Below are 22,057 nucleotides of genomic sequence, written 5' to 3'. Positions count from 1 at the left end.
TGTAGAAAATACAAAAGATTATGACAAGATAGCAGTGGCATCAACATAGGTAAATTAGGAACATCGTACCTGTGCTTTGTGTTTAGTCCACAGAATGGGGGCTGCAGTTTTGGGAAAGATAAGCTGTATTGTGCAGAGAGGCTGAGTCATTGCTTTAAAAACAAATCTCCACTATAATCATGAAGGAATAATAGGTACCCCATAATGTATGGTATCATGTATTGTGTCATTGTATACGCTTACCCTGCAGAACCAAGAAATGTTGCTAATTTGTTTGTTTATTGCTTACTGTAAGCCTGCAGAGAAGACACAATACCCAACTGAGTTAAACATCTTAAGGCCCTCTCCTGTCCAGCAGATTTGATTCTGGCTGTGCCCACACAGGCAGACACGCCTTTAAAAATTCACAGCTCAGATGCACTAAATACCCTTTGCAGAACTGCGCTGAAAGGTTTGTTGTCCAAATTCCCTCAACTGCTCCACTCCCCTCAGGTCCATCACCACAGGAGCTGCACATAGATGCTGCATGAATAAACAGAATATGCCACAGTACAAAATCACACTTTGTACCTTCTAGAATAAACCCATTGTGTGTTGACTGTGTCCTTTGGTGCAGGAACTCCAAGCTAGAGCTTTTAGAGGGGACCAGAACCTGAACACTGGGCTCTAGTCACAGCCTATGATGTGCACCTCTAAAATGTGGAGTGTGGCTCAGTATTGATCTTCTCTCTGCCAGGAAGACCCATATGTGATGCTCAAGAAGAATGCCAACCAGTTTGAAGGCAATGAGAGGTACGAAGGCTACTGTGTGGAGCTCGCTGCCGAGATTGCCAAGCATGTTGGCTACCACTACCGGCTGGAGATTGTCCGGGATGGGAAGTACGGAGCCCGGGACCCTGACACCAAAACATGGAATGGCATGGTGGGAGAACTTGTTTATGGGGTGAGTTTCCAACCTCATCATTTGTCTTTTGCTCTTAGTACTGGAGAACACATCCAAACCCCAGAGTTTAGAAGGAGCCCTGCCTTTCGTCAGCCCGAGCTCTCCGGAGGACTGCAGCTCTGATAATGCAAATAATCAGCCCAAGTAAAACATTTTAATTTAGGGAGAGACAGCACATTTTGTGCCTATGGAAATGTCAAAACGTTTCCTTTCAACAGTTCCAAGATTCTTTTTCTTTACATTTTTAGAAGAACACGTATTGAAAGGTCAAACTTTCCCATGGGTAGAATCTCCAAATTCTACTCTATTTTATATTTGCATGATAATGGCAGAATGAACGAAGAAAAAGATTTCAAACACTCAGCATGTGAGTGGTGAATGGTAGGACTAGATTACTTTCTGTCTAGCCACTCATTTCCATCATGTCACATATACACCTGCACCCTACACTTCTAAACCTGGTTCAGTCTGGTAGATCACAATCTGTGGTGTTGAGGTCATCCCTCAGAGGGGTCTATTTTCCCTTTCCCTTCAAGGGAAAGCATGTAGAGAGCATCAGTGCCCAAGTCTCTGTGACACTGTGTTGGAGCAGGGGTGATCTGTCTCCTGCTGGTAGCTCCACTGTGTATACCATCAGCCATTTCAATGCATTTCCCTCTCCATTTCCAAGATGGATTGCAAAATAAGTGGAGAGTGCACATCACTGTTGCTGGAACATTTTTCCTCTTTTCCTGCATCAGTTATGCAATCAAAAAGCAGTTCCTGATGGAAGTAAACATCCTGACATCCTTTATCAGGAGATTGGCCTTTCCTTACTTCTTTTGATGTCTGGATGATAAAGCTCTTTTAGGGAAAATCATCTGCATCAGACTGTGGCATCAGAGGATAAGTCAGATACGAAGAGTTAGATGGCTGCAAAAAGAAAACACTGTGATTTCAAAACAGATCTGGTAATCAATAGTGATAGAATGGAAGCAAGCCACCAATATTATGGGCTTTCCCTTTTTAACTTTTCTCTTGCAATTGGTTTTGTCTGATTTCTTCTGAGATAGCAGGGTTAAACAGAGATCAAAGGAATATAAGCTGGAGTAAGTAGATATGTTTTATCCCAAGTTTGCAAATCTCTTTTCTGTCTCCTTCTCAGAGGGCGGACGTGGCTGTGGCGCCATTAACCATCACGCTGGTTCGAGAAGAAGTTATAGACTTTTCCAAACCGTTCATGAGCTTAGGCATCTCTATAATGATAAAAAAACCTCAAAAGTCCAAACCGGGAGTTTTTTCATTTCTGGATCCTTTGGCTTATGAGATATGGATGTGCATTGTTTTTGCCTACATTGGAGTGAGTGTTGTCCTCTTCCTGGTGAGTCGCTTCAGCCCCTACGAGTGGCACACTGAGGAATTCGAGGAAGGACGGGACCAGCCGGCCAATGACCAGACAAATGAGTTTGGGATATTCAACAGTCTCTGGTTCTCCCTAGGAGCTTTCATGCAGCAAGGATGTGATATTTCTCCAAGGTGGGTTGCCTTCCCCACTGACCTTTCTTCCAGTTCATGTGGTCTAATCTTTCTGTTTCTTTGGGGCTGAAGAGGTTCCTCTTTGACCTTCCTTCATGAACCATAGTGTAGTTTTGTGAATCAGTTACAAATTCAGAAAGGATCCAAGGATCTCACAGCTGTGAACTTGGGACCTCAAAACTGAGACCATAAAAATACCATTTAAATTTGTCTTGGGGAGTTCTTTAGAAGGAATTCACAGAAATGAAAACAAAATTTTCTGAAGCCACCCAACTGAAAACAATTTTTGTCTGTCATTTATTTTGTTGAATAGAAATAGAAATAAGATAATTTTAAGATTATAGGGAAGATAAAACATTCTAGCAAAGTAAGGAGAAATAATATAGTAAGTGCCCAGTGAAAAGTTATATGGTCTGTCCTAAACACTATGGAGCACACTGAGTGGCTTTAATTGTCATTTGCCTTTAGAAAGGTTAGAGAAGGACTGAGTTTCATTCTGGTTCCCATATCAGTTAATAGTTCTGCTGCCTGAAAGTTCAGTAAGACCCAAAGCCCAAAGAGTTCCTAAAGGAACTTTTTGCTGAATGACTCTTGTGATTACTTTTACATAATTTTTCCTTCCTTTTTGGAGCTTTGTCTCCCTCCTCTTCAAAGGAAGTTTCATCAGAAATACACGTCTTCTGGGTGAAGACAGTGGGCAGAGGTTGATTTCTAGCATGATGGGGTGGCATAAAATCTCAGGGGTTGAGAGAGAGGCACAGCTCCAACAACAAGTGGAAGTAACCCTGCGCAGCTCAGCAGGGGATGGCGGGGAAGATCAGACACCACCTTGTTGGCTATCAGATGCCAATTTGTCCAAATATTAACAAGCTTGGGATATCAGAGAAATAACAGCCTGCAGGCCACTTTGAGGAAGGTTTTATCATCTTATCATTGATTACTAGGAGTTCAGGCAGAGCATTCAGAAAGTCTTCCCATCAGAGGGAATTTCAGCTTTGTTGCTGTCTTGTAACACAGCCCCCGTGCCTTAGGATGAGGTTATTGTGATTTTCATTCTCATTGTTGTTCTTGTCACTGTTATTCTTATTTAGGAAAGAGAATGTCTTCCTTTGGGGACATTTCAATAGGTGGTTTCTAATCTAAGGAGGAGTGTGAAGAGGTGAAAAGCTGAGACTTCGAGGAATAGCAAATTTGGTAACATCTTTAATAAAAAGTGTCAGGGAAAGTTCAGTGGGTTTGATTCAAATAACAAGATTTGCTCTAGCTAAATAACATGCTTTGAATCACCATTTCAAAGTGTTGTTTTATTTTGCTTTGAAATGGGAAATGAGAGTGATTCTGTCATTGTTATTTTAATGTTGTTGATTTAATCATCCTGATAATGAAAATTACAATTTCATTGAAAGCAATATTTTCCTGTGGAACTCAAGAGCACTTTCTGACTGCAATCATTTGCATGAAGAGAAAATTTTAAAAATTAAATATGGGAGTTATTATAACTCCCTGTACTCTAAGTACAGCTCCTTGGAATGGTTGTGAGTGGAGAGGGACATTTCTGTGAAATGTGAAAGGAAGGAGGAAGCAGAAGAGTGAGAATTTCTGTAGGATGTTGTTGTACAGAAAGGCTCCGAGCACGCTCCGTATTTCACATGTATTTTTCACATGAACCCAGTGCAGGATTTCTGTGACACATCACTTAGAAATGAACACTTGGTAGAACAACATTGTGGGCAGGTGGGGATCTGCTCTATTCTAATATGTTTCCTATATAGTTGCTTCTAAACTTATCACTACAATCTCTCAGCATCTCCTCAGTAATGTATTAATCAACATAAATAGCTTCTGTTATACATCTGTTCTTTCATTCTCTCCCCAGCAGAAGGGAGCAAGTGCAGGGGTGTATTTTGTTTTTGTGGAGATTTTGGGTTGTTTATTTCAGTTTTGTTCTGGAAAGGAGCAGGGGAAATTTGTCTGTAGGTTTGTTTTTTTTTCCAGAGCACACTTGTTTTAAGTGCATATGCCACTATGTATTTATCATTAAAAAAAAAAGTAAGATCAAAACCGCAGACACATCACTCAGCACAGCGGGTGGTGAGGTTTGCAGCAACAACTTGCTCTTGTAAATGCGAGTTCCTCAGTCTCAGACCAGTCCCCAGGGAACTTCAGTCCCCCACAGAGACAAAAATTTGCTTTTGAAGGAAAGTGTTGTCCTTTTTTAAGGACAGTCTTACGAGGCAGAACTTTAAACAGGCTTTTAAGTATGCTGGTGACAACCTACCAAGGACTTTAAAGACACACTGTGAATCTGATGATCTGTGGATGGCCAGGACAGCGTATCTGTGGGTTACCTGCTCATAGCTTCTTTGCATGAGGTCAACTGGTGTCCTTGAAGCTCTGAAGCTTTCATGTCTAAGCACAGAGTGGTAGAGTGTGACAAAGGCCAGGCAGTAACCAGTTGTGGAGAGTCCCAGCTGGAGCTGGTGGCAGTCTGTGTTGTGCCTTTGAATGCTGCAACTTGAGCATGAGCAAGGAATCCATTCTCCCTGAGCAATAAATGGAATTATTCAATTGTAGGTACGTAGCTCCAGCCTAAGGAGGCCGTGAGCTCTTGGGCATTTCCCAATGGAGTGTGTGGTCCACCTTCTGCACCATCACGGACCAGTGACCCCACTGGATGTGGTACAGTCCCATGGATTAATTTGCCCTTATTGAGGTGAGATAGTCCTTGTTGATGCCCATAAAGCTTTCAATGGGCTGACAAGGAGCAGAAAGGGGGAGAAGCAGCAGCTGGAGCTGTGTGTGGTTTCGTGTACATAGTAACGGGCAGGAATCAGTGAAGTCTGAAACAGGCCATAAACCATTAGGCTTTTCAAAGTGCCACCTTAGCTTCAGAAAACAGTCATGAAATTGCAAAAGCACTCATTAAATGTGAAATACAGACCCAGGAAGGAGCTTCTCAGAGCAGGCATCAGAGGTAATAAATAACCCACAGCCAATAGCAAGAGCCTGCAGAAAAAGAAATGTGAAGTAAATATGACTCACATTGTACAATTTTTCAGAACTGTAATTTGATAAATTGTTTTCAGAGCTTAAAATAACTGCAGTGTTTAGCAGCTGTGGAGAGTAAGACCTTGCTATCATCCAGCACATTGCTGCCATTCCTCAGTTAGGACGGACCCGAGGCCTTTGAGAAGGAGACTGAGGGGATGTTTGGGCTTCCCAACCTCCTCTGCAGCAAAACAAGGAATCTGAATTTTTCATCTGCTCCATCATTTTCTTCAAAATAAATTATTTGATTGTTGTGAAATGGATGAAATAGCAGGGAGCAAAACAGATGTTTTTCTTGTCAGCTTCCTATCTTGATCTTCATTTTTTGTTATCTCCGAATGTGTAGCTTCATATGGTTTGAACCCAAAAGAGACTTCTTGTGTATTGGAGACTATTAAATTTAATCCAGTTACTCTTCCTGTGACTCAGAAAACTTATGTTAGACTAAAATAAAACATATTTGGTTAAAATAGATCTTCCAGAAGGACAGTTATTCTTCATTTGAAGACACCATGAGATAGAATAGACACAGTTTCTCTCAGCTGATTTGACTATAGATGTGTTGTCCTGTCTTGAGTTTGAGAGGAAGATAAATATCACACAGCATCATACAGTAAATGTGGGCATTCTTTGTGCCCTGCCAGAGTAAAATTAAATAAAGATCTCAAAAAATTAGCCCAGTGTCTTGGGGGGTCTCTTTATACTGTATTGTAGAAACAAAACACATGTACTTTGAATTCAGATCAAAATATACTGTGAGTAGAAGGAAAATGAATACTCATATCATGACAAAACAGCATCATCTCACGATACCTGGACAACACAGCTTGAAATCACTCATTATGATCTTTTGACTGAGAACAGAGCTGGAGATGCCCTGGTCAGCCAGGGAAGTGAAATGGTGGATGAAGCTTTCATCACAGCCTGTGCCTGGGAGAGAGCCAGGCTTGACAGGAGATATTTTGAGAGCACCAGGAGGAATGCAGGAGCAGGAAGAGACTCTGTGCTTCTCTGTGTTGCTCTGTGCATCGGGGACCCTGAGATCTGCTCAGCTGGTTAGAGAACGGTGCTCATAACACCAAGGCTGTGAGCTTGACCCCAGTATGGGCCATTCACTTAAGAGCTGGACTCAATGATCCTTGTGGGTCCCTTCCAACTCGGGGTATTCTGTGAAATCTGTGAGGTGTCTTGTATTGTGCTGTATTGTATTATTGTACCACAGCTGGGAAGTGTTTGGGTCACTCCAGTGTGCCCTGAGCACTGTGGTGTTTAATGTGTGCAAGGAGACACGGTACAAGATCTGATCCACCCTTCCACTGGCTTGGGATGAGGAGTTAACCAGGTCTTAACCTGCCTGCAGAGCCCAGACCTGGAGGCTGTGCAGGGTGCAGTGGCACGTGCTGAGCAGTGACCCCTGGCTGGGGTGTGCTGTGTGGGGAGGTTTGCTTGCAGAGATGATAAATGAATGCACTCAGAGGCAGAAAGGAGAGAGATAAATGCTGGCTGCTCTCCAGTCATTAGATACCATCTATTATTTATGGGCACCTTGTGGACATTGTTATTTGTATTTTGTGACATGGAAACAGTGCTTTGGCTGATCTATACTGAGCACAGCCAGGCTTGTGTTCACTGCACTCCTTTGCAGGCTTTCTGCTGCACTCAGTCATAGCGGTTTGTCTGTGGAAGAGCAAATATGGTATTTATGATGTACCTGTAATTAATGCTGAGCGTTTTCTTCTGCTATTTTTCCTGTTTATTTACATTTCTTTTTAGATCAATTGAAAAGAAGTCACAGGAGACTTCAGCCATAGAACTGGTGGAAATAACAGTAAAATTGCTCCACAAATTGTTGAGGTTTATTTTCCTAAACGAGTCTCTACAGATTTTGAAAGACAGCAGCACTTTTAAATTTCATCTGGATGTTTGTAGTACTGAAACATTCTATCCAGTTTTAGGCAGGATATAAATCAGAAATTGGTTAGGAAAAAAACCTTTTTTTTTTTTTTTGTGAGAGATTCAATTTGGATTTTTTTCAAGGGAATTATTTCTGTCCTATCCTTTGTAAACTTACATTTGCAGGGTACTTACTTATTTTGCTAAAAATTTAGAATTAGAGAAATTAGAACCAGCTGCATTTAGCAATCACAAAGATTTTAATTCCTTCCTGAAATGAAGGCTGAGCCTTGGTGTTTATTTGATGACTCTTCTTGATTTCAGTAAGCGTCTTCTCTGACACTCGAAGCATCTGCCTTGGAAATGGCCTCAAATTGCATGAGGGGAGGTTCAGATTAGATTTGAGGAAAAATTTCTTCACTGAAACAGTGGTCAGGCATTGGAACAGGCTGCCCAGGGAAATGGTGATTCCCCCATCCCTGAAAGTGTTCAAAGTGTATGTGAATGTGGCTCTTGGGACATGGTTTAACGGTGAACTTGGCAGTGCTGGGTTAATGATTGAACTCAATAATCCTAGAGGGCTTTTCCAGACTTAATGATTCTATGGGGACAAAGCTTAAGTTTTTGGTTTTTTTTTTTGGCAGTTTGCTTGAACTGGTGAGCTGAGTTTGGTCTTTTGAGAATAAAAGTAAAAAGTCAGGATTTCAATTTCTAGAGAAGTCTTCTCTCTTTTTAGAAGTGTATCAAGTGATATTGCGATTATCTCTACCTGGTAGAGTTAATTATGTCCAGGGAGAGGAAACTCAGGTCACAGGGTAACAGCAGCACTTGCAAATCACCAGGAACTGATGACCATACTTATTTCTGAAACACTCTTAACCAGAGAAAGTGACTCACCAGAGGAGCAGCTTGACAAATTGCACAATATCTAACTAAACAGTCCCCTTTGGAGTCTGCGCACTTCCATGGCAACCAGAATGTGGCAGCCAGGGGAAAATGGAAATTCTTTTAAAATAGTCATTCTTGCTATTCTCTTTTTTCATTTGGGAAAATGCTGAAGGATATGGAGGACTCAGAAGAAGGAAATAACCAACCGAGAGAGTATTGTTGGGAAAATGCAATTTCATCTGTAAAGGAAAAATTAGTCTTTTGAATTTCCACACTCTGCCATCTGAAAATGTCTAAATGCTGCAGAGGTAATGAATGTTTCCTCCACTGATCTGCAAGATACTTCCTCAGGATGGTTTCCCTATCAGGCATATCTAGTCACTCTCCCACAGCTCTGACTTTAGGCCTTTAGCATTGAGGTTGCTGGGGGGCAGCAAGAAATTTGCTGAAACTCCCTCCCTTGAGTGACAGATTCACTAATCGTTCCACCAGCTGTGTTTAAAAAAAAATCATCAAACCCTTCATCCAAAAGCAGATATATTAAGCTAAAAATATTTTTGCGATTTCTTTCTTCAGGACTAAATAAAGGTTTCTCACATTTTTTCATTGAAAACAAAGTTAAAAATAGCAGGGGGAAAAGTGCTTTGCCGGTTTTTTTTAATTTCTTAGGGCATCTGAAAGAGGGTAGATTTGGATGAGTTATTAGGAAGAAACTCTTTACTTTGAGGGTGGTGAGGCACTGACACAGGTTGCCCATAGAAGTTGCAGCTGCCCCATCCCTGGAAGTGTCTAAGGCCATGTTGGATGGCACTTGGAGCAACCTGGAATAGTGGAAGGTGTCCATGCCAATCCCTTCCACCCCAAACCATTCTATGACTCTGTGATCTCTGACATGGAAATGGCATGTGCTGCCTGTGTTTCTAGTGCTGGGCACTGGCTCAGAATCATGAGTAACTCCAAGATTTATAGGGATGCCTTTGAGACATATCCTTCTCCCCAACTCCAGCAGGAGACCCTGTGAGGCTGCAGGGGCTCCCTGTTACACTGTTCTCTGACTTGCTGATTTTCAGTCAGTAAGAGAAGCACACCTTCTCTTTTCATTTTCCTTCCTCTTGATAACAAGTTGTTCCTGAGCAATTGACTCAGCTGGGGTCTGCAGTCAGGACTGTGCATGGTTGTCTCTCCAATGGCTGGGTCAATTTCCAAGTGTTTTTGTCAAAGAATAAGGATTGTGAGGAGCTGAATGACCTCCACCTCCCTGAAGTGGTGTCCTCTGCTACGCCACCTGTCACACATTGCTTCGGTGTTTGCACTCCAGAAAAATTTTGTAGCTAAGATGGGAAGCCTTGAGCATGTTTTCACAGGGAAGCCCCACTTAAATAACTCTTCCATATGCTGTACATCACTTTTATCAGCACTGAGATATCATGTGCACCCTCACTGAATACACAGTCGAATGAGCTTTGAACTCCTCAATTCAGATTGTTCTGGCTCACAACACACAAAGCATCCACAGCTGCTCTTTGCTGGTTTCATCCCCACATCTGGCCCAAACCTCATGGACTTCCACTGGGAGGCTCAGAGTTCTTCCTTTATTCCACTGGAGTTTGGGATTTATTGTACTTACTCTGCTTTTGTCCCAGATTTCATCCCAACTACTTGTCCTGATAACTGGGGAAGCCCCATACCCCCTTTTCATGAAAAGTTCAGGAATGCATTTGTACACCAAGCAATGTCCATTTTAACACCCCAAAATGGTGAGCAGGTGAAGACAAACTTATTGAAACAGGACAGAGGTACTATGTTATCCATTGTGAAAGGGTTGATGGAACCGAGTAACTGGGAAAAGCAAAACGTGGGTCATGTTAAGAAATCAGGGTAAAAGCCTTGTGTGCTTGGATGGGGTCTGGATTTGGAGAGGGCAGAGCACGGTGTCACCTCTGAAGTCCTCCATGCTGGTGTCTTGGTCTTCCTTCCATTTTCACATGGATCAAAGGAGCCAAGTAGCAACCAGAGGCCGCCTGATTCTTATCCTCAAATGGCAGGAAAGGACACACAGCTCATGAACACAGCCCTGTCTTTAAGCAGCAGCACACTTTATGGCATTCAATCTATTTAATAAAATCATGCAGTAATTCTGATTAGTGCCTACCCAAAAGAGTTGCTGATTACCCTTAGATCCAAAGGCTAAGCAGCAATAATCCAATCATGGTAATCATAACTTACTACTTTGATCTTCAGATAAAAGAGTCTATAGAAGTGCAAAAGTGTTACATCACCGTTATTTGGACAACTTCAAAGCATGTTATATACACTAATGAATTCTCCCAACACAGTCTGATGAGAAGTAATAGGAGGCAAATGTGTGAACAGAGGAGTAGAAAGGAAGAAGATGACTTCTCATATGGTGAAAGGGGAAACCAGTGAAAATAAATACTTGTACACTGTCTATAGGTGTGAGACATGATGAAGAGTCCACGAGGGTCCAGCTGCAGGAGTCAAGTGCATGGGATGCTCTCCCATAGGAGGAATTTTCTGTACATTTCTTGAAGCTCTCAATAAGAAACAAGATCTCAGGCTGTGGAGAGGAAAACAGAGGAAGAGGGCAGCTTTTCATCTCAGCAGTACTTCTGAAACCTTAAAAAAAAAAATTAAAAAATCATCAAATGGATCTCAGCAGGTGAAATAGGGGCAGCAGAAACATTGAGCATGTTTTTCCTTCACAGTTTGGGAGTTTTAATGTTAAAAGACAGGAATACCTGTGCACCTGAAAACACTGTCTGGGGAGAGCATATTCATTCCTCACCACTTCTGCAAGGGATGCAGTATGTCCTTGTACAATAAAAGAAAGGATCAAAAGTGAAACTAGGCAAAATCCAACTTGTACAGTCTTGGTGAGGGATCACATTTTAAATTAGAAATGAGAGAGAAAATGAAGGGAATATTTGAAATATTGCTCAGAATGAAAACCCTCCAGTGCAAAAAATACTCTCCCCCCAGATGGCAGCCTTTCTCTCATCAGATTAGGAAATCTGACAAAAACAGACAAAAAAAAATAGAGCAAAATGAACCAAGGCAATGCACCCTGGAAGAGGAAGTCTGAACTAGGTTGTTGTAGCATTGCCCAGAAGTCTCAGAAATGGAGCTCTAAATCATGAGCACATGTAGATGGCTAAAGAGGATCTTGGAAAAATGAAGAACTTGTAGCATATAATCCAAAACATATTAAATCTTTGGGAAAAGAAAAAAAAAAGGTTTTCATTAAGCAGACTTTGAAGAACAGGCTGTAGGAGAGCACATGGAATCCTGCAACTCAGCAAAGGACATTAGCCCTGTAGGCCATTGTTTAAAAAGAAGAAGGATGAGTGCTGTTAAATTTGGGGCCACCTGAGGCTGAGGAAGTTCCTGAGTAATGAATCTCCTGGGGCTCTCCAGCAACTGTTTCTGACAAATTTTTATGCTTGTCACCTTGTGTGTTTTTTCTCAGCAAAGCGAATAAATGTCACCAGAGTGAGAAAAATATGTGAAGAACCTTTTTTACAGTGAAATTTTTGCTCAAAGGCATGACAAGAGTCAGGGGTTTTTTCTTCCTTGTAGTGAAAGCTGGCAAAACTGCAGAAGAGGGATGACTTTGCCTTTCTCCAGAGCTGCCAAGCAGCCCAAAGTGACCATGTGTTTCTCAGCAAACCACTATCTAAACTCTCATCTCTTAAACTATCTTGTTTACAACACAGAGGGGTACACTGTGCCTGTACTTAATAGGATGACAGCATATTTCTTTGGATCTACCTCTTCTGCCTTTCAACTACACTCTTCTTTTTAATTAGGGTTCCACCTCACCCCTCTATTCTAGCCCTATATTTGCAATGTTTTTAGCAGCCCTCTGGAAGAGTTGAGTGTATTATCCTGCAGTTTGAGGAACAAACATCTCATTTCAGCAGCTAGGAATGCTGTGCAGGGATGGCAGGTCTCTCAATGAAGGACTTACCTCAGTGCTGCAGTTCTGCTCTGTAGGAGTGTTTTTATACTATGGGTGGTCCATGGGTCCTGTTGAAGTTGAAGGGGGCTTTCTGCCCATGTCAGTCCATGTTTGCTTGGCATTTACTGCTTCCAACACCCCACTAGTTGAGCAGGAGAGTTGTGCTGGTTGTATATCCACAGGCTTCATTTTTTGTCAGTTGAGGACCACAGGAGGGCACAACCTGCAAAGTGCTTTTGAGTACATACATCACCCCCTGCATAGCTGGGCCCATTTGATGCTGCCTCTGCCTGCTGGTATTGAGTGTCTCAGGAAGGGGAATTGGGCAAAGAAACAGATCAGAGGTAAATTCCACCTGGTGGCCAATGCTTCAGGCCACCTCCCCAGGAGAGGCTCATAAATGTGATTCATCCTCTTCTCCCACAGCTGGGAACTGAATTAGTGAGATGAAGTAAGCTACCCTGGATCCCATAAAGTAGCAGGGTTTCACAAGGAACAAAAAAAACCCAGCTTTTGGATGCTAGGCCTCTGATTAGGACATTAGGTACCTCTTGCCTGTCAAAATGCTAAGTGAATGCCTTGAAAACAGCACGTAGCTGCTCCATGCAGTCATGCTTATACTTAGCACTGCAGCAATCCAAGCTCCAATGACTGGAGAACCACAAGTGGCATGATGCATTTCTGACTAAGCAGGAAAACTCATTTTAGAATGAGGTTTTGCCCACTAAAGGGAAACTGAAGGAAAAAAAAAAAGTGCCAACATATTCTGCAAAAGAAGAGATGAAACAGTAGGAGAGGGAGCATATACTGCTGTCCAAGGCCATTAGCTTAGGCAGAAAGAAACAGTAAATAAACTATGACTTATAATTAAAGCCTCACAGATACACATCCTCCTGTTGAATCTGGGAGATTCTGCATATTTGAGCCAGCATGTTCAGTTGTTGCAGTATTTACATACTGAGCAACCCCAAGGACCCTCCTTAAAAGGACTTCTGCTGGGATTCTGGGATCCATATTTCCTCCTTCCAGCATGTTGGCTTTGGGGATCACATGAACTGGCATGGTTTGCCTGAAATTACGAGAAAGAGCAGATCTCCAGCCCATATAAAAAAGTTACGAATTTTTTACTTATTTTTTACCTTTTTTTTTTTTTTTTTTTTTTTTTTAATGCAAGAATTAGAGAAAGAAAAGCAGGAGAGAAACAACATGGGACTCCCAGTACCTCTGCACCCTCAGCTTCCTTACTCTGTCTCACTAGTTAATGTTACCCACAGGGAGGCAAAATATGTAGCTGTAAGCTCTGTAGAAAAGTTGTGAGGAGAGATGAAGAAAGAATTTGTACCACTGGCAGAGATAAATGAGAGTGTCACTAGAAAACATTCTTAAATCTGTGTTTGTAAGGGCTTTCCTAACACTTCGTGTTAAAGTCCAGCACTGCAGCTGGGATTCCAGACTCTTGTATCAGGAGGTGGGGTTCAATATAAGTAAAAGCAAACTAATATGGCAAGAAAATTAATAATGCAGCATGGACAGAGAAACATGGGATATAATCATTTCAATTTTGTGACAAACAGTTGTTAGCTCATTCAAAACTATCTGTGGCATAGCAGAGCATGAGAGGATAAGAGGGTTGCAGTCTGTGTGTGATGGACACACCCAGAGCTGTTCCCAGCTGCACAACTCCACGCCGAGTTTCTTCCTCTGTCTGTGACTACTCACAGACTTTTTGAGCAAGCCCAGGGTTCATGTTAGGGTTGCAGAGAAAGTGATGAGTACAATTATGTCAGATGGTCTGTGACACAGAGAAAAAGCAAAGCTTTTTGCATTGACAAAGTCTAATGTTGAAAATTTGCTTAAAATAAGAGCAAAACTGGAGCAAAATGTTTGCAACTAATCCACTACTGAGTCAGACTTCAGATAAAACCACAGAATTGTCTAGATCAGTATCAAATTCACCGAGTAGTGTTGGAGATCAGAGGCTCTGTGTGGGTAGAAGACCAAAAGTGGATTTGACCCACAATCAGTAGCACAAGCATAGAAGAGCTTTTCTTTCAACAGTTTTGCATAAATTCATTCAGTGACAAATATGTCAGTTGACTAAGTGAGCCTTTATTAGACTTGAATTTAACAGCAAATCTGGGAAATCCTCCCAGAGCAACTATGGCTTTAGAATCCCAGATTTGCACTTCTAATTAAAACACTGTCAGTTTAGGTGTAATTCTCCATAAGAAATGGATTTGGGGAGGGGGAAGGGAGAAGTGGGAGAGAACTGAGATGATGCTTGAGCAGTTTTTTGATGAGGTTTACTTCGTGTATTTTCTGATGATCTTGCTAATGTTTTTGCAAAAATGTATTGTGCTCTTCTAATAAGATGGCAAAGCAGAGGCAAATTCCTGTCAGCTTTTCCTACCTTTCATGAGAGATAAGATCAAAGAGAAAAGTGTTTGATCAAGGATTGCATTTTGTTTTAAGAAATTAGATTATTGTTGCATTATTTTCTTTTTCTGTGAAGAATCCATCAATGCTAAGGCTGAAACATTAAAACATATCTCTTCATGGGATATATGGGAACTCACAATTCTTTTCTGTTTTCTGCTGGCAAAATGCAGATGATTTTGCAAGGAAAGGTTTTTAAAAAGTCATCTAAGTAAGAAAATCAAAATTATTATTTTCAGTTTGGTCATCTGCAGTTTTTTCATTAGGCAGATATAAAATAGCAAATTTCAGAATTATCTTTTAAATTATACATGTGGTAGGTAAGGATTTAATGTATTATAAAAGCCAAAAGAATATTATTTGTTATGAGAAAGAAGAAACAAAATTATTTACTGTGTCAAAATTATACCATTTAGCCTTTCAGAAATTAAACTTTAAGTAACAGAAAAAGGCAAAGCTTGGACAGACCCAAACCAACCATTTTTGGAGTGCTAATTTTAGAGGACATTTGGGACTGTTATCTTTACTTTCCAACTGAGAATATTAAGGTTTTGTTTACAATTTCAGAGTTTTTCACGGTGTTGAAATCCTGGTTCTCAGCCAGCTTTAATTTTAAGTAGATTGTGCACTGTGGATAACGAGGACACCGTATTTACTACTTACTTCTGCAAGGGTACTGTTTGAAAGGAGCATCCTGTCCTTGCCAGTGTTCTGTGAGGGGCAGGCAGGATCCCAGGTCAGGGAGAAGAGTGCAGATATATGTGTGATTTTATACAGCACAGGCAGGGATAGAAGAAGAAACAAAGATATCTTCAGGTTGTGTAGGAAAGAGTCTAGGTGCAGAAGGAAAAACACAGGTTGAAAAATGTGCAGTTCTAGTCTATCTAGATATTTTGTCCATTTCTGCATCCCAGAATTAGCCATTCATTAAAGCCTCTTTCACTCTTATCCTTGCTTATTTTAGCCCGATTTTTTTTTTTAGATCCTGCTATTTGCAAGTATTACTGTGATAATGAATGTGAATAAATAGACAGATCCAAATATCTGAACCTTAGCATATCTTGAAAGTACTAACCAGTGTGCTCCATCTCACCTTAGCTCTGCAGAGGACTGAGTTACTAACTCGTTAGCAGAGAGCTGATTGCTTTCAGGTTATGCTTGAACAGGTATAGGGACATGTAAATTCATGCAAGAGAATTTGAACTCCATACTGCTCATTAGCAAAGAGAAAATAACTTGAGCTAGATCTCAAGCTGCAGAACGTTTTTAGTCAAGGGGAAGGTCATTTTCTGTTACCTAACTCCAGAGTGAGATTTTCAAAACCTCAAAGGGACTTACAAGTGTGAAGTCTGCCTACTCCTCTGTGACTGCTCTTACTAGAGCATAAACATAATTCTAAGTCCCACTGTTTTTTGGCCAGGCTTTTAGCTCCCTAGTATTGAAGTCACTTCTAGAAACGGGACATTATCTCCTAAATTACAAAGGCACTTTTGCAAATGTTTCCCATGATGGAGACACTGCTGTTGTCCTGCTTGGTCTACAGAAGTAGCTGAATAAGATGGTAGTGGATATTGCCTTTCCAAGCACTTGCTTTGGTAAGCAGTAACAGGCATTGGCTCAGTCTAAACAGACAATATGATTAGCCAGAGGAACCCAGCTTGTTCTGTTTAACCTGTGTTCACTGCTCTTGAGCCATGGGGGTGTCACATGGGATCACATCTGCTTGTGTTATTACATTCTTTATTGTGCTGCTCTGTCCTCACAGAGCCTTCACCACTGGCCAGCTCTCCCTTGTGTTAAATGCTGCACAACCACGGAGCCGAAGGACTGTGTCCTGTAGAGCCCATATGCTGAGTGTTTGCTGTGTGTTTACAGCAGTTTTGATTCACAGCTTCTAGCCCCATGTCAATCCAGCAATGAGGACAAACACTGCCCACTAGCAGTGTCTGCAACAAAACATCATGCACACGAAGCCCCAGCCATGCCGTCAGACCTAGCAAGCTGCTGATCTCCTTTCCTTTCCTCCACAGCCTATGAGAGTGAACACTCACTCCCCTTCTCACAGCATCTCATGCCATGAGGAGGAATGACCAGCACCAGCAGCAGATACGGCCCAGATGATGCATCCTTGTCCCACCTCTTTCCTAGGAGAAAGAAACTGCAGCCCCCACTCCCTGTTTCCGCAGTCCTCCCTTACTGGAGTTACTTACCAGCCTCAATACCCCATAGTTACTTTTCCATGCTGTAAATGCCAGGTGCAGAGCTGGGAAGCATAAGCCATCTGCAGCTGATGGCAGGCAGCACCTGTGGGATTAGCTGGTAATGAATATCACCAAGATATTGAGGGTCTAGAGGCAGAAATTCGGCTGACTGGCGCTGAAGAGATTGAAACAAGTCGCAGAAATATCCCAGCTTCATCAGGAAGGAAAGGCTGTATAATTTGCAGCTGGAGATGAATGTGATTATTTGCCATGTAAATGGATTTTGCCAGCTCAAAGTGGCCTTCATCAGCAGAGATTGTTGTATTTGACATTATCTGGTTACTTTTGTTTAATGCCTCTGTGCCTTTCCTGAGCGCTTCCTTCCCTGAGCACACATCATTCAGACTAATTTTTTCCTCTTCCTCATCAATCTGAAGATGTGTGAGTTGCATCCATAGCTGCCTCCCTCCCCAATCCCTCTCCAAATATGAAACAAAAGGTAAAGTCTTTCGTGATGACAGTCCTGCAGGCTGAGTATTCTCTGCAGATGGGAGGCACGATAGTCACATTTATTTCACCTAACTTTAGCCCTTAGCTGGACTAGGATATCTCTGTTACCATCTGATAAACCATATTTCTGTGGCATGACTCAGATCAGCAGAAAGGCAATATTGAGACATGATCCCCCATGGAGAAATAAATGGTGTTTCTCACAGGCAGGTCCTCTTTAGTCAGGCTGTCTGGTTTTATCAAACAGCACTGTGTGTTCCATTCTGTCTGGGATAGTGGTCTGCATTTAGAGAAGGAGTATATAAATAATTTAGACAGCATGCATGAATACTACACATTATTCTAAGATTATCTTCCACTCTTAAAACTATTTGAAAAGATTCTATTTTAAATTAATGCCTCCTTGACTTATTTGCCTCTACAGCTGTTGAATGGTTACAGTCAACTGGCTATTTGATTGCAGCCAATGCAAAATACCTAGATTTTAAAGCATTATTATGAACATCTTGTCTAACCATCTGCTGAATACAAAACAGAGAATGTCAGTAGGCAAATTATTCATTAAGACCGTAAGTCCTCTCTGAGCTTCAATATGTCTTACAGAAAAATGCAGAGGTTGTTTTTTTTAAACTTCAGGTGATGGAGGAGCTGACAGAGTGATCACAGCTGGGCTGTGTGTCTGCTCTGGTGCTTCTTCCTGCCAGGAGCCTGTGCTACAACACAAACCTTGTCAGAGCTGCTGTGGATGGTTAATGCCCTGCCCAGCTACACTTTCTCATAGTTGTATCCATGTCTCATTATTGATATTATTATATAGCCTGAAAGGAATTGAAAATCAAAGCAAATTCAGTCAGTTTATTGCTGTTTTTTTTTTTTTTCACTGTGCACTTTTTATCCCTGCTCTAATTACATTGATGCCTTGAAAAGTAAATTAAGAACTGAGACAGAACTTTGGCTTCCCTGGAAGTGTCTGGAGAACGTGACTTTGGGTAAATGGCCAGGTAAATGATAGTCCTGCAAGAGCAAGCTGCTGCTTTTGGACTTTCACCCTCCTCCTGTTTGACTCTCCCCTTTGTGCCCAGGTCTCTCTCCGGCCGCATAGTTGGTGGTGTCTGGTGGTTCTTCACCTTGATCATCATATCCTCCTACACGGCTAACCTGGCTGCCTTCCTCACCGTGGAGAGGATGGTTTCTCCCATTGAGAGTGCAGAGGACTTGGCCAAGCAGACAGAAATTGCCTATGGGACCCTGGAAGCTGGCTCCACTAAGGAATTTTTTAGGGTAAAAAGGAAACTTTAATGCAAACATTTTTCTTAACCTCTTGTTTGACAAGTCCTCCAGGCCTGTCCTCTCTCATCCTCAGCTCAGGTCTGTTTTTTTTCTCTTGCTTCCCCTCATCATGTTATGACCTGCCAGAAGATTGGCAGTGACTCAAGTACACACGATATTCTATAATTGTGAACACAAATATGGAATATCCGTGTGTTTCCCCACGTTACCAAGGAGCTCCTCTGAGCAACTCCCAAAGAAACTGTCTCCTGATTTCCAGCTTGGCTTGCCCTTGGTTTGATCCACAAAATCTCTCCGTAGACAAATATGTGGCAGAAATGAGGGATTGACCTGGGCCCTGGTGCAGAAGTGGCAGGAGGTTCATTAGCATCCTGTCCCCCTTTTTGTCTTCCTTGGCCCGTCTGATATGTGGGTGTGTGTTCAGTCCAAGCTGGAAATGCCAGGGGGCACCCAAACCTCTGTTAACACTTGTGTTGGGTTTGTGCTGTCCTACACAGCGATCCAAAATAGCAGTGTTTGAGAAGATGTGGACATACATGAAGTCAGCCGAGCCCTCTGTTTTTGTGAGGACGACGGAAGAGGGGATGATCCGGGTGAGGAAGTCCAAAGGGAAGTATGCATACCTCTTGGAGTCCACCATGAATGAGTACATCGAGCAGCGGAAGCCCTGTGACACCATGAAGGTGGGAGGTAACTTGGACTCCAAAGGCTATGGTATTGCAACGCCAAAGGGGTCTGCACTGAGGTAAGTAGCTTGGATTTGCTTCCTTTTGCCAAACCAGCCAGCAAATCAATGTATGCACACAGTTCAATCTCCATTGCCATGCTAATCACGAAAGCTTGAGCAAGGAGGTGGGGGAGGAGGAGGAAGAGGGGTGTGAAAACTCAGTGTGATGTGCAGAAGAATAGTGCCCGCCTCCCACTGAGCAGCAATGGGAGCATTTAATTCTTCAAGCCCTGCATTTGGAAACTGGATCCTGGCTGATCCACTTGCTATGAATGTGTCTGCTGTATAAGGTGATGGCAGGGGGCTGCTGTGGTGTAACCATTGGTTTCACAGAGCATTATCCGGAAGGGACGCTCATCCTGTGCCATGTGAACTGCACAGCTTTGCAGAGTATGGGATTACCCTGGCTTGGATCCATGCTTGCAGAGGGAGTTCTCATGGGGAAAGCATTTTGGTGTTTCCTTAAATGACATGCTGTTTGGAAGAGGTGGGAGGCCCGTTTTGAAAAGCCCTGCAGAGGGTGAGCATTTTCATTCACTGAGTCAATTCAGATCCTGGCAAGCACCAAATTTATGCCCAAAGGGGCACAAATACTGCATTTCTGAGCCCAGACCTGCAGCTGCCACGTGCCTTTGCTTGCTGACCTGTGAAATATCTTCAGAGAGCTTCCTTTAAAAAGAAAAACCCCTCAAAAGCACAGACCTGAGTTAGTAGCAGAGCTTAGGCACTGCACACAGCCATGGTGCTGCACATGAGCTGCCCCTCTGCAAAGTGCATCATGAAAACTGACCTGCTCAGAGCATGATTACCATAGTCCACAAACTGGGATGGTGATCCACATCAGAAGTGTGGTTCCTTTTGGCAGCAGCCATGCAAGTTCCTCACGTTACAATCATGAGGAATGTGAGTTGTAAGGATTTAGTAAATTCTCAGGAGCTATAGCTTTAATTAATCAGAATGACGTTCCAACTGATTTAGTTATTTATTGAGCTATTTATTAATGAAAACATGTTGACCAGAAGCATATGTGTGACCTTACACTTGTTTGCTAACATAACCCAATGCAGAGACATGTAATCCATGATCTCTGTATTACTAGAAACCAGATGAGCATTTGCTGAAGGATTTGTCTGGTCACACAGAACCCAAGCCAAAGCCAACTCAGAGAATCAAAGATGTATCAGCTGACAGTGGATGAGGCCCAAGGATTTTGATTACTACATTTCTTAAGTCAGCTCACATTAGATTCAACACTTCCCATATCAGCAGTATCTTTAGAGAAGCTGATGTGACCACCTCCAGGTGACAACCAGCACCACCAGTGCAGATGGTCCAGAAGGCAGCTCTTGCATCCAGTGTGGTTCAGGCTCTGAAATGACTCAGGGTTCTCCAAATGAAGGTGGACGTATTCTCACAGCTTTGAGATGCTTTCTGTTGCACACTCTACACTGTTTGTTTTCAGTCTTGCAAATATGGAAATTAGGATACAGGGCTGATTCTATTTATTTATTTATTCATTTAAAAATCAAACTTGTATCCTAATTTTGATATTATAAAAACAAACAAGCAGGAACATCTTACCTATCTTGTAATTTTTGGCATGTGAAGGATCCATTTATGGTTCCTGTAAGAAAAATAAACCACGAGAAAGAAAATTGCATCATTTTATTTTTGCACCTCCAAACATCCCTCTGCTAGGCATGATTCCAAAAATTCCTAACCTTTCTTTCTGTTTCCTCTTTTTCATTCCGGCTGCATGTAGAACAAATTTCTTATGGGCCTAATGGCAAAGGAGGAATGCTTGATTTTCCATCCAACGGTGTTTCTTTGGAACAGTTCCTGTCCGTTTTTGTCCCATTATGTTTGTTTTGTTCCCATTGTTGTAATTGTTTTAATATTAATAGTTCCCTACGGTCATCATGTGGTGTCTGTTTCCCCCTTGGGGTCGTGCACGTGAGAGGTTGCCCTGAGCAAGGTGACATTCATGAGGCATCTGTGCAGCACAATCAGTCTGTCTCTTACTCAGTCTCCATCTTCACTCACTTCCATCCACGGAGGAAAAGCTCTGAGCCGGGTTTGGAGGAGGTTTGTGACCCAGGCCTATCTTAGGTCAGGTGTGTTTTAGAAGCTGGGCATTGTAGCTAGAACAGTTTTCCTGCATTTAGGATAGCTGGTTAGGAAAGGATCCTGCAGAGATGCTACATGAGCATTCACCCTATGCTTTCTTGCTTCTACATGGGAACACATTGCCAAGATTTTGCCACAGAGGAATGAAAACAAGGTTCAAAATCCAGAAATAATTCTACATGAGGTAGCAGGTGCAAACCTCCCTCTCGGGACATCAGTTTGATCTCTCGGGCTGCTAAAATAACTTACTCCTTCCTCCTGGGTGAATCTGGCTTTGAATATCTTTTGACCTCCAGATGTTAAAAGTTAGTTGCATTTGCACCCTTCTCCGAGAAGGGCTGTGATGAGAGGGCAGAAATTGCACCTTTCAACACCAGGGAGTTCAAGATGTGATCCTGTCTGACATGAGATAGTCATGGGGAAAAGCCAAATTATCCAAAACAGGGAAAGAAAACTCAATAAATTCCATGTGAGTCTGGACTCAAGAAATAGAGTGGTTT

At 42.2% G+C, this 22,057-nt stretch overlaps 1 protein-coding gene across 5 annotated transcripts in view; it reads left to right on the top strand.

The window, feature by feature from the left end:
- The window catches only part of GRIA1 (glutamate ionotropic receptor AMPA type subunit 1), a 118,677-nt gene that overhangs the window by 79,248 nt on the left and 17,372 nt on the right, over positions 1–22,057 (top strand). For all 5 annotated transcript variants that reach the window (XR_010434533.1, XM_064671996.1, XM_064671994.1 and 2 more), the window contains exons 10-13: positions 737–943; positions 2,088–2,458; positions 18,496–18,694; positions 19,201–19,448. Coding sequence is in view for 4 of the 5 variants with exons in the window: in XM_064671996.1 (XP_064528066.1) it covers positions 737–943; positions 2,088–2,458; positions 18,496–18,694; positions 19,201–19,448 (1,025 nt within the window). In the remaining variant the exon portion in view is untranslated. The remainder of the gene's footprint in view (positions 1–736; positions 944–2,087; positions 2,459–18,495; positions 18,695–19,200; positions 19,449–22,057) is intronic.

Source organism: Pseudopipra pipra, chromosome 15, assembly GCF_036250125.1.
Source record: "Pseudopipra pipra isolate bDixPip1 chromosome 15, bDixPip1.hap1, whole genome shotgun sequence".
NCBI classification, from domain to species: domain Eukaryota; kingdom Metazoa; phylum Chordata; class Aves; order Passeriformes; family Pipridae; genus Pseudopipra; species Pseudopipra pipra.
The sequence above is the reverse complement of the archived record's forward strand: the minus strand, read 5'-3'. Positions and strand labels throughout refer to the sequence as shown.